Genomic DNA, 17,935 nt, shown 5'->3' on the forward strand with positions numbered 1-17,935 from the left:
TTAATCTCTAAATATAAGCAGGAAAGATAATATTTCATTTAAGTGAAATCTCAATTCGCTTAAATAAAAAATTAGAAAATAATAGAAATGAAATCTTCTAAATATTTATTTAAGAATAAATTATCTTTCGCAGGCAACCATGGAAATAAATATTGTTTGAAACCTGTGATGATGAAAATCTGAGATTAGAAACAATAATTATACATTATTTGTTTGTTATCAAAATATTTTATTTCATATATTTTAATTTTTAAGCAAGGGTATTTCTTAAAAGCCGAGGAAAGAAAACGTCGAAATTCAAGAATTTACTAGAAATGCTTCAAAAATTATTTAATTTTCCACACATAAGCAAGAAAAATAATCTTTCATCTGAGTAAAATTTCAGTTCATTCATTTTTGAAAAAATAATGTAAATATAAACCCGAAATATTTATTTAAGAATGAATTATCTTTCAAAGGCAATTACGGCAATGTACATCATCTTCAAAACATCATCAAACTCAAAAATTTATGATGATTAAGACCTATGATATTATTTATTATAAATAATACATAATATTATATGCTTTTAATTAAAATCTATTACTTCATAAACTTCAAATTTTTAGCAGAGACATTTCGTAAATCCTAAGGAAAGAAAATATCAGAGCTCAAGAAATGTTGTCGGAAATATTAACTCACCAATTTCAACATCAGAAGAATAGTAAACAAATTTCGCTTAATCTAATTTTGAAAAATAATAAAATAAAATAAAACTTCATAGTATTAAAATAAAAATTGATTATATTTTAAAAGTTACAATTTCTATAAGAAATAGTTTTAGAGGCGTGTGACGGTAAAGATGCAATTTTTTTACAAAAAACAAATGACATATAGAGAAAAAACTCAGAAAATGTTAATATTTTTTATCATAAATTTAATAGATAATAAATATATAATCTTTATACTTTATATATGTTTAAATTACATATAACTATATGAATTCCATTAAATCAAATAATGCAACAGCATCCTCAGACGTTCAAACTTTAACTATATAAAATAACCTTTGTTCTTAAAAAAATAGTAATTTAATTTGCATATTTTTAGCAATTTTAATTAGCATATTTTTTTCTAATAATTAACATTTTTTTCTTTTTTCGTGTGACATATGTGAATGTGTGTGATGAAGTTACCCTGAATTCTTATAGACATTTCAGGAAAAGCTTCATTCTTTTAATTCCATGTTCTTTTGATAAATGTTCCATTTATTTAATGAATTTGAAATGTTCGACGACGTATCAGATGTTTATTTAATTGCATTTGACGAAAAAGAAAACAAACAGGGTTAAACATAAATGTGTGCTTTGATGTTTTAATTATTATTTATGGAGTTATAAAATCTTTAAGAAATTAAATACCAAGGCTTTTCCGGGGAATTGATTTCCAAAATATTCCAGCTGTACTACAGAATTTTTTCCCCTCCAATTTCTTTCAGGTTCAAATATTTTGTTTGAAAAGCATGAAAAATACATGGCGTGAAAATCACTAAAATATGTGATGAATAACATTACTTTTAAAATATTTTAGTTACACATTAGAGTTACTTTTTTCGCTAATTTTCCTAGCTTATGTAGTTTCGGTTATTTTATTCGAACGTCCAGAAAATACATCGAATGATAATCACTGAGATTTGAGTTTAATGAAACAACTTTAAATTATTCCTATTGTACCATAGAATTATTTTTGTCACTTGTTTCCTTGACTTTTACAGTTTGAATTATTTTATATGAAAGATATAATAATTAATGGCATGGCAGCTATCGAAGTATTATTTATAGAATGTGTAAAATTTATAACTAGATCAAATTTTCTTGCTGGACGTAAATTGAAGACATCCAATTTCTACTGCATAATCAAATTTGAAGCATCATTTGTGATAGATATATATATAATTTATATCCAGATAAAATTTTCTTACTTAAAGTAATCTGAAGCCATTTCTTTTCTTCTGGGTGGACAGATTTTAGCTCAGACTCTTCAATACAAATGTAGATTTTGACGGGCAATAGTATTTAACTTCTGTGAAACCCAGTGGCCTAGAATAGAAATTCAAAATTTTAAATTTAACTTTGTCCACACCCAAAAAATCTGTAATTAAAGTATTTAATAAATATGTTATAAAATAGCTTCATTTAATTTCTCGACTGTTCAACAACAATTGTAAAAATATATAGGAAAATTATAAATATAGAAAATTCATTCGTCTTTCTTTAACATTTTATATGTTTTATAAAATCCATTCTTATTAATGTTCATTATTTTCAAAAAATAATGATTTATGGGTACATTTACATCAAATTATTCTATTGGATTACTTTTATTAAAAATAACTAATATTAATTAGAATGTTAAATATTTAAAGAAATGCTCAAAGATATTATTTAAGATACTTAAGATACTTAAACTGCACAAAAATTGTTTTTACAAAATTTATAAACTCTAATTTCATCATTTACAGTAAATATTTACTGTGACATTTTTTTAAAATTTTACTATGTCTTTTTTTTAATTGATCTTTATTGTCAGTTGTTTCTATATGTTTACTTCCTGTGTTATTTGTTTATATAATATAATTTGTAATGGTCCACATACTAGCATAATTACATTGACGTTTAATGTCTTTCATTTAAAATAACGAACAATGTTTTTTAAACCAAATTATATATGAATAGAATATTTAAAAATTTTCTCTCGTCTGATTTTAAGAAAGAAAATATTCATTTCTAAATTTAAATAAAATGTGTCATTTGACCTACTTAAATGTCTGTTGAAATTTCACAATTTAAAAGCTATTCAAACATTTCCTTTCCATACAGGTGAGAAACAAATCTTGGGCATTAGTAATAACGTTCTGTTTGATCAAACGGCTCATTTTACTTTCATAACGTAACCGAGTAGTTCTAATGGTAAATTGTAGTAAATGAGTAATAAAGTGAAACAATATAAAGGTTGTAGCGAAAAATTACTTTTCTACTACACTGAACTAATAGATACAACTTATGAATTGCAGATATCTGTTTTTTACGAACAAATTTTGCACTTCTATACTCCGTTGTTCAGTTTATAATTCAAAGAAATATGAAGCAAAAAAGCAAATTGATTTTTTGCATTTTTTAAGCAAATTTTTATCATGTTCGTAAAAAATAGAAAAATGATATTATTTTTATGCTATATATATAAGTGAAATTCACAGTTTTGCCTAAACTCTAAACGAAATGAATTGATTAATATTTCTAAATCATAAATTCATGTTTAATCGTAGGACATTAGTAAAGGTACACAGATCCTAAATTTTATTCATAAATTTTATTCATCCTAAATTTTATTCATAAATTTTATTCATCCTAAATTTTATTCATTTATCAGCAGCTGCCTGAAACCTAAGATTCTTCAGCCGTCCTTCATCGCACTCCAACTCAAGCGAATGTTTAATTTTTCTACCTATAACGGCGAGTTTACTTAATCACTGTTTACGCACAAATATAGGGTGAATATGGTGAAATATTCATAAGCAAAACGAATTGTTGCACAACGTTAATAACAACATGTTGTACAGTATTTATTTCAAATTGTATAGAATTCTATGCCAAGTTGTTTAGAATTCGATGTTGCCAAAGATCGAATTCGACTCTTGTGGAAAGAATTCAAAGAAAGAAAATATCAGACATGTTTAAACCCATATAAAGAAAACCAAGCAGCTTATTTTCAGCTTTAATACATTCTGGATATCTTCAGTTCTTTCCAAATGAATGCAGTGACACAAGATAAAATAAATTCATAGATTTTTTCATGCGATATTCATTTGAACTGGAAACTGATTCCATCTAAATTCATTAGTCACAGATTTGTAGTTAATAATAGCCTGGTTTAGAAGCTAGAAATTCTTCAGCTTACATATAAAAGTTTGTAATTCCATGGGCGTTTTCTCCGCAGCAGTAGGGACTATGGCTAATTTTTAATAACTTTATCAACCTCTTTAATTGTGTTCCAAAACTAAATTGCCTTCAGAATGATGTCCCATTTGACCTTTGATCGAGATAATTGAGAGATCCAGTCGTGAGTCAGCCCTCAGGAATGAAATCTTTAATCCATCGTGATTCGAGTGGATGTTTGATGAAACGAATATTAATGGTAGAAGACAGAATTTTCATGATTTTTTTTACTAGTCTTCCGACATTGAATAGACATGAATCGGGAACATCGAACGTGAGAAAACAATTAATGAAGTGCTGTTTTGTTGTATCGAGTTTCGTTACCAAAAGTTATTTAGAGTAATGAGTCATTATCTACTCGCTTATTAAGATAGGCAGTGTGATGAATGCAGTTAATTTAAACAAAATTATTGTTCGTATATATTAGGTCATGATTTTTACTCCTCCTTAAGAAATTAGAGAAATCAAAGGTGACTAAAAGAAGAAAAAAGGTCAAAAGTATTCTAAAGCTGTTAGAGAAGCAAAAACTCGTAATATAAAAATGATATATAAAATGGCTAAAAAGGCATACGCCATATGGGCTGGTTTTGGTACTTTTGTTTGTATCAGCCTAAACATGTTAGAAAATCTTTGAGAATGAAGATAAAATAAAAAGATTGATCCCATATGCATAATCTTTTGCATTTAATAGAAAAATAATTTAAATCTAATTACCTTATTTAATTTTTTTTAATTTAAAATGATTTGACGAATAGGTCTACATTTCTGTCGATAATTTCAGAGCAGTTTGAAGTAAACATATATGGTTCCCAGCAGAGCTGCTTCTTCCTTACTATATATATATATATATATATATATATATATATTAAAATTCGTTTAATGCGTTTAGATATCTGATTTCTGACGTTCTGAACTATGTATTACTTAGTAGACAATAAATTGAATCTGCATTTCCTGAAATTAATTAATTTTTTTTCCATTTTGTAGAAAAATGGAAAGACTGGGAAGTCGATGGAACGTGAAAAAATAGTATGGCTTTCTAAAATTCATAGTTCAAATGGAAATATGATAAGGAAGCAAACACACCTTCAGAAGTCACATATAGAGAAACATTTTCATTTATCTCATTCTTCGCACATTTAACTCATCAAAGGAGAAAACATCTAATTTGCAATACAATGTTCAATGTTATTTTTTACTGTTATTCACCTTACTAATGACAAAAAAGTAAAACCTTCGTCAGTTTGATTAGGTTTAATTAATAATCATATCTGAACTTTAGGAAGAAGGATTTATGATAGTGTATATATAGTCTTAAGGCATCTAATGATAAATATTTATGAATATAGATATTATTTTAAAATGTTGCTTACGAGTAAAATATGAGTGCAAATGAATTAATTCAGAAAGCTTTAATATGCCCGAACTACGCATTTAAATACCTTAAATCTGACAGGCATCAAAAGAATAAATAAAATTTAAAATGTGCCTACACGTCATAATGAAAATAAAACACTTTAATAAGGAAATTTAACGAAGTCATTTAAAAATCACTGTCTTTATAATAACCTTGCTTCATGGCACTTTATATGAATCACTCTTTGAAGTTTGAGAAAGAACTTTTAAAAATGAACATATAATTTCATTAATAATCGTCAGTCAGATTAGTATTTTGAGATAGAATATTTGCTTATTCATCATAAAAAATATTTAGTTTTTCTGTTTAACAAAACATAATTTTATTATTAATAAGGATAATATGCCGAGAAGGAAGCGAAAGATATAATTTCAAATTTCTAAACAATCTTATTTGAGTTAGCGGCTTAATATCTCCGTTGGAAGTATAACAAAAGGTTATTAAAGATGAACATCGCAGCTTAGTCAGTTCACGTGATTATATTTGAAATATTATTTTAATCTCTAAATCTCCGTCTAATCAATTGTACAGCCATTTTACTAAGATTAATTTAATTTATACAAGCCGCACGTGCACGATAGTCTTTAGAGAAAAAAATAATAATCGAGACTCGAAGTCGAGGCCCTATAACAGTCAGATTCCGACGGTGAGAAACCCTGAAGCGAAGTCCTTTTACATAATCCGGCGGGTTGGTTTTTTTGTTGTTCTTATCGAAAATTTATGCACCTTAAAATTAACATATGAATAAGAACGAAAACTTTCCGAACATAGAATGCAAAGGTTAAACATATAAGTCATGAATTAATTGACTCACTTTCAAATAGAAACAATTTAGTTTACTTCGCATGGAATATTTTATTAACGAAATGAAACCAACACTTAATATTTTTCTTTCTTAATGTTGAAGAATTCGAGAAGGCTACTTGTTTACCTTCGGAACGGGTGAAATTTTGAATAACATAATTCAAAATTCATGAATTCCTTGATGATTGCAATTGTTAATGAACACTTCAAGATAGCCACGGAAAAAATATGTCTATTATACTTGTTAATGGTGAATTGAGGAAACTATTAAATAAAAATTATATCATAAGTATTTTAAAAATGTTTTTCAAAACGTTTTGTAGCACATAATTGATAAATATATGCATAGCTCTTAAACTTTTCTGAGTAACGGATGATAATATGGGTACAAACATTCATTCAAGATACATACCGATAAAAGAAAGACAAAGTACTTTAAAGTGAATAGCAAAAACAACTTAGAAATAAAACTCATGCCACAACAACAAGCTTGATGCAACACTCGACACGTCAAAAGATGGTATATGCTAAATCAGCTATTAATCAAAAGCCACCGCAAGAATTCGAAACTTTTATTGTGAGATTCACTGGCATATTCTAATTGTAGAGTTGCACATTTACGTATTTACTTCATCTATAAAAGTTTCTTAACATTTTTAAAATAAAAACAAAGAAGGAAATTATTAGTTCTAACTGGAAACTCTTGGATGTCCAGCGAACTTCGATAATATTATAGTTAAAAATCTGAATTTGACGAGAAATCACTGACCCCATTCAAATAGAAACAGCGCAGAATTTCGAGTTGAATATACATAAGACAAAAAAACTTCATTATCACTAAACGAAAATATTGGAAAAATTTAATGCAGAATTTATTCTGGCTACATTTCAAGGTGCAAATCAAGATACGTTTGTGCATTAGAAATTATTTACAACAGAGATTATATTTTAGTAAGATAAAGTGCTTGTTGTTTATTTTTAAGAAAATTTATTTCTTCATTGTTTTAGAAAATTATTTTTCTTCTGACTAGATACTAAATCCAAATTTCTGACGATAAGGATTATTAATCTTTTGTACAGAGTATAATTTATTAGCTGTCCATACAAGATTAACTAATGTGAAAAAGCTCATTAACACATTCTGTGCCGATCATATGAAAATATGTTTGAAGATAATTATAAATCACATTAGAAGAATTATCGCCACCGCCTACGGTACTTGCGGTTAAGCCAGTCCTTGATGGCAGTTGAAACGCAAAACATACCAATGCAACAAGAATAAAAATTGTGAAGTCAGCAGTGTATTAAATAGCACGAATCGACACTCTTAGATAAAAAAAATGATATTCAAAATACTTCTAAGAAAATGAAATTTCTGAATCATAATAATTAGAAACTAATTTAGTCAAGAATTAAATTATTATTCTTGTTTCTTATTATAAGTTGAAACTTGTAATCCTAATTTGACTAGAGAAAGAAAGAGAAATATTTTCTCCCAAAGTTGTCAAATGTCCCTGATTAACCCGGATTGTTTCATCTCCAGTGAGTGTTTCATCTCCAGTGATTGTTTCATCTCCAAACTTCAGTTCAATGTTTTAGATTGCCCTTTTCTTAACAACAATACATAACTCATATTCCTATATGTAATTTTTTATAAAGATTACTATCTCGAGAGTTCTCCTCCCAGATCTTTTCAGAGAATATTCATCCAGATTAAAATAGTAAAAATTACAGTAAAGTATATTTAAACTTCTTATTGTCTTCCGGCATTTTTTAATCAATTTTTCCATCAGATTTAGTTAACAACTTCATTGCTTCTTTCACTTCTTATGTTCGCAGCCAGCATCTCAGACATAAATTCAGAATATAAGATCTTTTAAAAGCTAGTGATATTACTGAAATCGCAGTGTGTTCACTTTAATTGAAGTCCAGAAGCTAATTTCTAAACCATTAGAGGTAGACTTTCCAGTTGGAAAAATACCTTAACTGAAGCAAGGAATTTGTTTTTGCTGCTGGAGCTAATAAATTTAATCCTGGAAACATTACGAGGTCTAAATTATTATACAGTTCCACATTCTTATTAGTCATATACAATAAATTAAAACTGGAACACTAATATTGTTAACAAAAAAATTTCTGCTATTTTATAATTAAAATTAACCGAGTTATGTTTGAGGGATAGTTTTGGAATATTAATTTGGGGATATGTTTTAACGATATTAATTTCCAACATATTTTTCTGTTTTATGTATTACTGAAAATATTTTGATAGTACTGTAATTAAATATTCTTATAAATCTCCTAAAAAAGAAAAAATCTACCTCTTAATTTAAAATTTAAAATTTTAAAAACAATCACATTTTTCAAATATGTGTTTTTTCCCTTCAAATTATATTAGCAGATTCACTAAAATATATTGCACAAAAGTGTGGATCGTTTGCAGTTATATCTATCATCAGAATTAATATGCATATAGATAAGTAGATGGCCTTTTTATTATTATGTATAGTATATAGAAAATTCAACGCTGCTTCACTTTATATCTTCTATATAATGAAAGCTGAATACATATTGCAAGTACAGTATCATCACATTCATAAAGATAAACAAATGAAAATAAATTGAAAGAATTATCTTAAACTGAATGAAAGCCATAGCATTTTTTAATATATGATGGTGCTAAAAAAATCTAATATGGAGGAAATCCCTTATGGAAATCTTATTTGTGTATGTATTTTATATGATATCAAAAATAAAAATTTAAATAACTTATCAAATATTAAAAGTACTTTGAATTTTTTATGAAATGAATATAATACTAATTGCAATGAAATAAACTTAAAAAATATTTTTAAAAATTGACAGTTTCATCAGTTTAACGTGGCCCTTTAATGTAGATCGAAATAATGCATTTACGTGTTATTAGGTAAAAATTTATTTTTTCGATTATATGACATGAGGAGGAATTACTTCTGCAAGGAAATGACTTAATATTTAATTGTTTAACTAGTAAAAATTTATTTCAATTTTAGCTCTTTTATTTAACTTTTTAAATTCTGTGACATCTAAAAATATATGGGTGGGAGGTTTTACAACTAATTGATCCTTTAAAATATGTTTGTATGTCTAATTTATAAAATATTTTCTTACAATTATACTTTAAATAATATTTCATTTTATAATGAAATTATTTAGTTCTTGTCACCATGTTGTTTGCAGCACAACCTGTGTTATTTTTGGAGTGGTGGGAAGAGAAAGTTAAATAACGGTTTGATGTTTTTCAGTCGAATGATTAAAGCAATCAAAGAATCGTAACGACGTTTTTAATTTCGTTCAAATTTTTATATTCCCAAAAACTGATAATTGTCCTCTGTAATATATTTGTATATAACCCCCATTTACTTAAAACAGCTATTACTCGGTCGGGTTTGGTCATAAAACAATGAGCTTTTATTTTATTGTGTATTTCAGTGTGTCAAGATATTTTTATTAAATATGACTAATAGGATTGGTAGGGGGGGGAGATGTATAAAAATTTATATTTCGCAATTTGCTTCTGCATTACATTCATTGACTCAAAAAATGTTCTTTACTTCATATAAGGCAGTTTTCGAAGTTTAAAAATATTTGTTTAAAAATTGGCCCTTGAATTGAATAAAATTGAAAAATTGATTTTAAAAATTGACCATTGATTAGTGTGGATACCCTGTATATTCTTAATGATTGTGGTATTTTCGATGTGTTTGGGTGCTTTTTAAAATTTGCTGTGTATCCATAATGAAAAAAGAAGAGTCGAAAACGAAATATTGTAAACCCTCAACTCAATAGACTTGAATGAACAATGCTAATGAACAGAGTTTAGTTAAAGCTCTTAACCCTTTTTTTATGAACAATCTTCAGCCGCAATTAATCTGACGACACTGTAGTGAATTTTATCAAAATTATAGCAACAGTTCTAATAAAATTCTTAAATGCTACCTGAAACGTCATATTCCCAATCATACTTTTGTATTTTTAATTTTTATTGTTATACAAAGCTTAAAGTGAAAAGAGGTGTATTTAAATTTGAGAAACGATTTTCATGACACTTCTAATTTGTAATATATTTTTAATTCTCTTCTTACTTAAAATGGGATTGGCAAGCTTCAAGAAAAAAAAATTATTCGAAAATGGATACAGGAATCAAAAATATTTTAAAAATGAAATATTTTTTCTTACAGGGTATGAAAATTTTTTCCGATTTACAGGAATGGTTATATTTGTTCCCCAAAGAGTTCTTCTGCAGAAACACTGCAGGAAAAACTGCTGTAACCAAGCAATCACTGTAATTTGGTAATAATATGTCACATTTTTTTTAATTAAAAAAGCGGCCGATGAAAGAAAAATGCTGTATTTTGAAGACAAATGGTTTATATCTCATTTGAAATTAACAGATTAAAACAAACAGCGTTGATTTACATTCATAATGGCGCCAGAAAAGATAGTTATCAGATTAAAAAAATATCAGATGTTAATATGTTAAGAGGAGGATTAAGTAGAGCAAAACTAGTGAATTTACGAAATATCTTTGATAACCAAAAAATAATAATAACAATGATAATTCTCTTATAAAAATAATTCCACATTATTTTTGACTGAAGTGAAATGAGCCAACTTAAATTATTTAATAATGCTCAGAAATATTTAAAATATTTCTTTCAAGACAAATAAAACTATAGGATAATATAAATGAGTATTGATAAAGTTAATTTATGTAAAAAAAACTCTTTAAGTGCAGTACATATAAAAAGGTTCTAATATTTACTCATTCCGCTATTTTATGAAACTGTTTTTCTAAAATAGCATTCTAAAAAATTCAATTCAAAGAAATAAAATCAGATTAGAGTTGGTATATGCGTAAATAAATAGAACCCTTCGGCAACGTAATCTTAAAACGAATATTAATATGACTAAAATTAAAATGTGAAGTTAAATTTAAATTTTATTGCAAATGTAACAACGCAGTTTCTTTATAACTGTAATAAATATTGTCAAGATGATATATATGTCCACTAATATATAAGTTTATTCAATTGCATGAAAAATACGCAATACGATGATCGATTTAGCAATTCTTACTGAACTATTCTCTTTTAAAATATCAGGTATCTTTGATGGACTTCTACCTAAACTGATATTGTTATTCAGTATACTATGTGAATAGCAGTATTGTTATTCAGTTATGTGAATAACAGCATTGTTACTCAGAGCACTGAATTGTTATTCAGTGCTGTGAAAATAATTTCGCGAGCAAAGTAACTGCATTGAAACTAGAATAAGAGCGTACTATTTCGCATTTTACGTACGACCTCTATTTTATGTAAGCGCAAAATTGAGACGACCCCCCAAATAGTTTTCTTTCTGCATCTCCTGCTATTATAATCCGCATGGCATAAAAGATACCTTAGGGAGATTTACAATGGGTAAAATTGTTTAAAATAAGAAAAGAAATTGCTTATCATTTGTAATTTTGAAGATGCCACAACAATATAAATGGGTTATTATGAAAATTAGTCTCGTGTATGCTTTTAAAAAAATCTTTCAAATCTGAAGATTTATATACTTTGATCATGTACTTACAGTAAAAAGATTTGTTCAGATACTTATAGTGGGGGAGAATACTGATTTGTGCATCTCATTGGTAAGAAATAGCCTTGAAAAATACAACTAAATCAATTCAAGCCTAAAATGACTAGACGACTCTCCAGGGGAAGTTTGTATAGTGTGCCCTGGATTGATAAAATGCAATTTGCCGCGAAATAAATTAAATGTCCGATTGTCCTAAATTTCACATATAATTAAAAAGTACTTATTAAAAGGCTATGAATTAGATTTAAATATGATAATTAAATATGATTCGCCTTCAGAATTTTTATGTCTGTTTAAAAAGACTAGACGCCCTTCATTAGCCAACACATAATCGATTTTCAACAAGAGATTGAGAAATGTTTTGAATTTCAGTTACTATTTCCTGATTTTTTTTTACTTGATAGTAAATAGCTCATAATTAAAAAAGAAGACAAAATAAGCCATATTTAAAATTTATAGTAAGTTCATGTATAAAATATTTTATTATTTTATTCTAAAATTTATAGTATAATTTGTAAAAAGTATAGTAACAGTATTTAAGTTAGGAAGAATTCTTTTTCCTATCTTTTGCTGTTCATGGAATAATGGCATTCTAGTATAGATTATACATATGAGTCAATTTGATGGAAAAATTGAAAAAGTAAGAGCAAAATATTTATGCATCATAATTTTTTTCCTGCTTTCTATAAAAAAATCTAATGTTTAGCTGTTTTTTCTGTTTTTTTAATTATTTAATTACGTTAGTCTCTTTGTTGCTTATTTCTAAATTTCATGACCATTAATGGTGCCACCGGCATGAAATCAAAATATAATTAAATGAATGAAATTAATTTAATTAATCAAGTTCTGAAAATATTAAAATAGGATATTGTTATTAAAAATGCACTGATGTAGAAAATTTCAAAGTATAACTCATCAAAATGTGAGTGAAAAAGCGTTTACAAAATCCAACTTTAAAAACATAAAACAAGTCAAATTAATAAATGTGTATGGCTAAAAAAAGATCTTATGTTTCCAATTTTTTTAAATATTACATTACAGCTAATCATTAAAGTCTAAAACATCAAAGGAAATAGACGGAAACCTCTCATTCAAATCCTCTAAAAATTAATTAAGTTCAAAAAAAATTCCGATTTGAACTTTTCTTCATATGAAACTACTTACATTTGTACACATTGGAAATTATATCATTTTTTTTTTTTGGATTACAACTGATATAATTTTTTGAAGAGATAAAGTTAAGAATAACAAAGAGAAACTACAAAAGCTCGTAGATACAGAGTCGCATTTCTTGGAGAAAAAAGATTCAATTTAACCAGACAGCTTTAGACAGAGTTTTGACATCACTTATACAATTTCCGGCAGATGGATTGAATTTATCTAAAGTTTATCTTTCATTCTGGTTCTGGCTTCTTGAGTGTTTAGATTTATTTCAGAGCATGTCATGGTGCTAAGTTTTACAAGGCCACAATAAGCTCGAAAATCTGTAAGAATGTACTTTTCGCAGACATTTTTCCAAGAAATATTTTCATCTGACATTCATGCTCTTTTCAACATAATAATAGGTTTATTTTCTTAAACAGCTTTCAAATTAATAAAGTTTATTAAAGGTATTTTTTATATTAAAATAATAACACGAATTTGGGATTCCAAATGCGCTTCCTCTTTAACTTAACAGACATCTACACTTATGATCACAAAAAATTAATTTTAGATTTCCGAATTAAACGTAATTTTAGGCATTAATTTGGTTTACTGCATGTATAATGTTCATATTATGTATTTTCATATTATGCGCTATAATTTCATATATACAGATTGAATTTTTATGTTTTATGTGCAATTTTCGCATCCCGTTTGAACAAAAATTGTGTTGAAAAATATGAATTTGAGTTATGAATAATTCGACTTAACGACCTATCCGTCAGAACAACGCCTCGTTGTAGGTCCAAGTTTATCTGAATTTAATAAACTCGAATTAATCAAAACATGCCTGAGAGAGAAAGAGGAGAAAGACTTTTAAAAGCAATTTCGGTCTCATCTCTAAAGCTACAGAAGAAGAAATAATTGAACAACTTCCGCATATTAATTTAAATATATGATGTAAGGATTGATTTAAATATATTTGTTCCACAATTGCGACAATCATATTTTGAAGTCCGGCAGCCGATTTGTTAGCAATTAGCAGGCTGGAATGCAGTGGTTGCTCTTTGAATTTGAATAACTACAGCTAACCATTTTACATGATAATTTATTTTTCTCATTAATCTAGACGAATGAGGAAACGTTCTGGTTTCACCCACAAAAACTTTCTTAATTGATTTAGAGTACTTGCTGCACTTTTTTCATATTACTGTCTCAAGTCATTCCGCCTATTGCATCGAAATGAGTTATTTCAATGTTTTCCAGATTACAAGAAATAAATCTTAACTATAATGGGTACCCATGTTAAGAAATATTTATTTTGAAATGAAAATCATTTCTTTGATTTCTAGAGCTTATTGCGATTACAAACGTCGTCGAAATAATTGCACTGTTTGTAAAAAAGTTTTTCTGCTTTTGCGTTATGTGAAATTTCCTAAATGTTTTTTATAGACACAGACACATACTCATATAAAACCGTTTTTCTCTTTGAAAGTTCCATTAGTTTTTACCATTTAGTAAATTTACTAAGCTGAGTTTTAAACGAAATTAACTTCTAAATTTCTTCTTCCATAACCCCATTTTCTTTCAAAAAAATGTACATTTTGAATTTTAAAATCAAGCAATATAATCAACTGCCATTTTTATTTTAAAACTAAGCATTGTGATCAAGCATTTGTGCTTTTAAAACTAAGCATTGTGCCATTTTTATTTTAAAACTTAATAAAGTTATCAACTGCCATTTTTATTTTTAAACAAATGTTGTTAACTAGAAAGCAAGAAACATCAAACTTATATAAGTCCATTATGATGAATCATAATTTTTTTTTTTGCTAAACCTCAATTTGCAGTACTTCTCTGCCAGCATTAAATAGTTTAAAATTTAGATGACAATATTGCTACAAAGTAAAAAAATATTTGTAATCCAGGAAGTAATGGAGTTAATTCCGAAACGTCACGGTTAATAGCTGTCGTTCTAACTTTATATTGCTTCCCTCTCTTTGCGATGCCCTGTCCTTTTTCTTTCTGAAAATGCGCATGGAGTCACTCTAGACGCGTTTCACGTAAAAATGCATTAAATTTCTTGTCTTGCTCCCTCCCCTAATTTTTTTTTCATCTTAAGGATTTTATTTTTAAAAAAAAACTGACCACCGAAAACTATAACTATTTATAAATTTGTTTTTGAATATTTTTTCCATCATCCTGTGCACTTTGGAGCATTTAATAACCATTTTAAAACAGTGAATAGTAATAAATAAGATCGAAAATTGCATTTCGTATAAATGCTGCCAGTTCTAAAAGCAGTTCGTATGAGATGTAATGGAAAGGAGGTAAAATGTTGAATCCCACATCAGCAGAAGAGTATTATTAATATATCCTTTTCAATTCAGAATCAGGGTCTTTATAGTTTTCTAAATTTGAGAGGCGTCTGTTTTATGGAAAGAAAACCTTGAATTCAATGGAAAGTGTCTACAAACCAACCCTCTCAATGGAGACAAGCGTGTTTAATATTCGTGGGGCCCTTTCGAGCGTTGCAGTGGGAGGAACCAGACGAGTGGTCTCATTGTAACAAATGATTCTCTTTTCCCTGTGTAAGAAAGCTCCGTGCAGAGGAAACAAATCATCATTCAAGTCTTCGCTATTAAATATCTATCATTTTCGTTTACTTAATGTACGAGATAAATGTTACGCTGTCAGAAGAATTGGAAATGATAGCGCTCTTAGACAGGTCTGCGGGCGATATTAATTGCAATTTCGTACGAGGAAGGGACAATGCTGCTGATCACGCTTTTCACCAACAGCCTGATGGATGAAACTGCAAGAGTCCTGTATCATTTGAACAAGCAGGCCTGATTGTTAACAAAGGGCTCGTTTGGTTTCAAAGGGATTTGGCGGGAAAATTACTTTATTGTTCTTTGGCAGTTGTTCTTGATATACCATTGCCAAAACAATGGCAATATCAAGCAATTAGCCCAATAACAAATCATTTTATTAAATCCCATTCGATATAATGTCCAGAAAAAGAAAAATATTAACAGTAGCACTGATAATATTTGTGAAAGAAAGACAGATACATTACTCACATTTATTACAGTTACAGAAAACTTCATACACAGCCAAAATAATCTAACTTGGATTTTCATGTTCAATCATAATAAGATTGGCTTTTTAAAAAAGAAGATAAAATTCGTAATTAACTTTTTCAATTTTATTTTATATCCTTGTTGAGATTAAAAAGTTATAAATATTGTAACTTACATTTAAAACTTTCAAAATGTAGAAATAAATAACATGATATAAGCATTTTATTATGTTTTGAAGTGCAGAAACCTTCAGTAATAGATAATTCGTATAATTCTCGCATTCAATCTATATATACTCCAAGCAAATATCTATATGTTTACCATTTAATCGCATTTTTAATTTTCTTTATGCAAAACGTAATTTTTCAATGATGATATGATCAATGAGATCAATGATTTTTCAATATATCATAAACTAACGAGTAAATTTCATTTTATAATATATTTTTCTAAACTTCAAAGATAGTTAACCCTAAAATCAAGTAACTTTACAATTCAAAAAATGTATTATCCTAGGAATTTGAATGAAATAATTTTATCATGGAATAAAATTTTAACATATTTATCTTTATATAGTTGTCCAACCATTCAACTGCTGAAAGGATGTATTCATTCAAAATCCTTTGTTTTAACAGTGCTGGAAAATTCTAAAAGTTATCATTTTAGATATGAAATGCAAAAATATTATTTAAATTTTTGGCAGGCTTTCTACCCGAAATAATAGATTTATGAAATTAGTTGTTTGCTATTTTTAAATAAAGAATAATAATGTTTATATTTAACAATTGAACTCAATAATTAGTAGAATGAAATAATGAGTTCAAAATTATGTATTTTTATTCTAAAATAATGCGTTTAAAAATAAACTTTATGAATCGTCGCCACTGATTCTAAGAAAAGAAAAACTAAAATAAAGTAGTTCTGAAGTTATTGATCTAGAAGTTAAAATAGCTTTGTTTGCCTGTCTTTTTTGAAATTGTCTGCTTGCATTTAAGAGGCAAATCCAAAGAACCATGAAAAATGATATGGAAGTCTTTCGAATTTTCTTTTTTCAAAAGAAAACGTTGGCGAGGGACTTGCAAGTCTTTTCGTTACAATTACATTAACTATATCATTTAGAATATATATCTAAATTTAATGTAAAGAATGAGAATCTGACTTCTTTAACAAGAATAAAAAAAGTCCTAGAATGAAATCATTCAAAAAGAATAGTCAAAATTCGGATAGCAGCAAACGGCTAGAAGATTCGAATCCTGAGAGATAACTTTGTTGTTAACGCTTTAAAAATCCTTATCTAGTTTTAATACAAAGGCTATAACATTGAATAGGTCAATGAATAGATACGTCGAAGAACTTATTAAATTCAATTTGAACCAAGAATTTTATTAATAAAATTATTTTAAACATCAAATAAAAGCACTTAGAGCACCAGATTGGATACTTTACTGCATTCCTTTATATCAGCTTGTGAGGTAATTCTTTTTCTTCTGAAAACTTTTGAATGAACAAAGTTATATTGTTTCTCTGAGTAATTTAGAATTTTCAGAATCAAAGATTTTCAACTATTTCATAGAAGAAAAGTGATGGTATTCGTTGTACTGTAGTTGGGGAACTTGAAGAATCAAAACCGGAATTTGTAAATATCACTACTTAAAACTTGCAAGGTATATCACTTTGTCACTTCGTAAACCCAAGTTTGGATGTGATTTCAAATGTAATGAAAACTTCAGATTAATAAGGAAAAGGCTGGAAAAACAGAATAAACGATCAGACCTTCATTTACTTTTGTGCTTGAAATTTTGTCTTCAATATGCATTTTGAGACTCCTGAACTGTCCAGATTTTCACTTAAAATGCATATCTAACCAACACAACAAATCTTAGTGG

The 17,935-nt window shown here is 27.5% G+C and overlaps 1 protein-coding gene across 4 annotated transcripts in view; it reads right to left on the reverse strand.

Moving 5' to 3' along the window:
- LOC129958488 (collagen alpha-1(XXII) chain-like) overlaps window positions 1-17,935 on the reverse strand; it is a 197,195-nt gene that overhangs the window by 113,662 nt on the left and 65,598 nt on the right. For 3 of the 4 annotated variants that reach the window (XM_056070996.1, XM_056070994.1, XM_056070993.1), the window contains exon 2: window positions 1,961-2,078. The exons of the other annotated variant lie outside the window; for it this stretch is intronic. In XM_056070996.1, the coding sequence (XP_055926971.1) occupies window positions 1,961-1,980 (20 nt within the window). In that variant the 5' untranslated portion in view covers window positions 1,981-2,078. The remainder of the gene's footprint in view (window positions 1-1,960; window positions 2,079-17,935) is intronic. 4 annotated transcript variants of the gene reach the window in all.

This window comes from Argiope bruennichi, chromosome X1 (genome assembly GCF_947563725.1).
Source record: "Argiope bruennichi chromosome X1, qqArgBrue1.1, whole genome shotgun sequence".
Classification (NCBI taxonomy): Eukaryota; Metazoa; Arthropoda; class Arachnida; order Araneae; family Araneidae; genus Argiope; species Argiope bruennichi.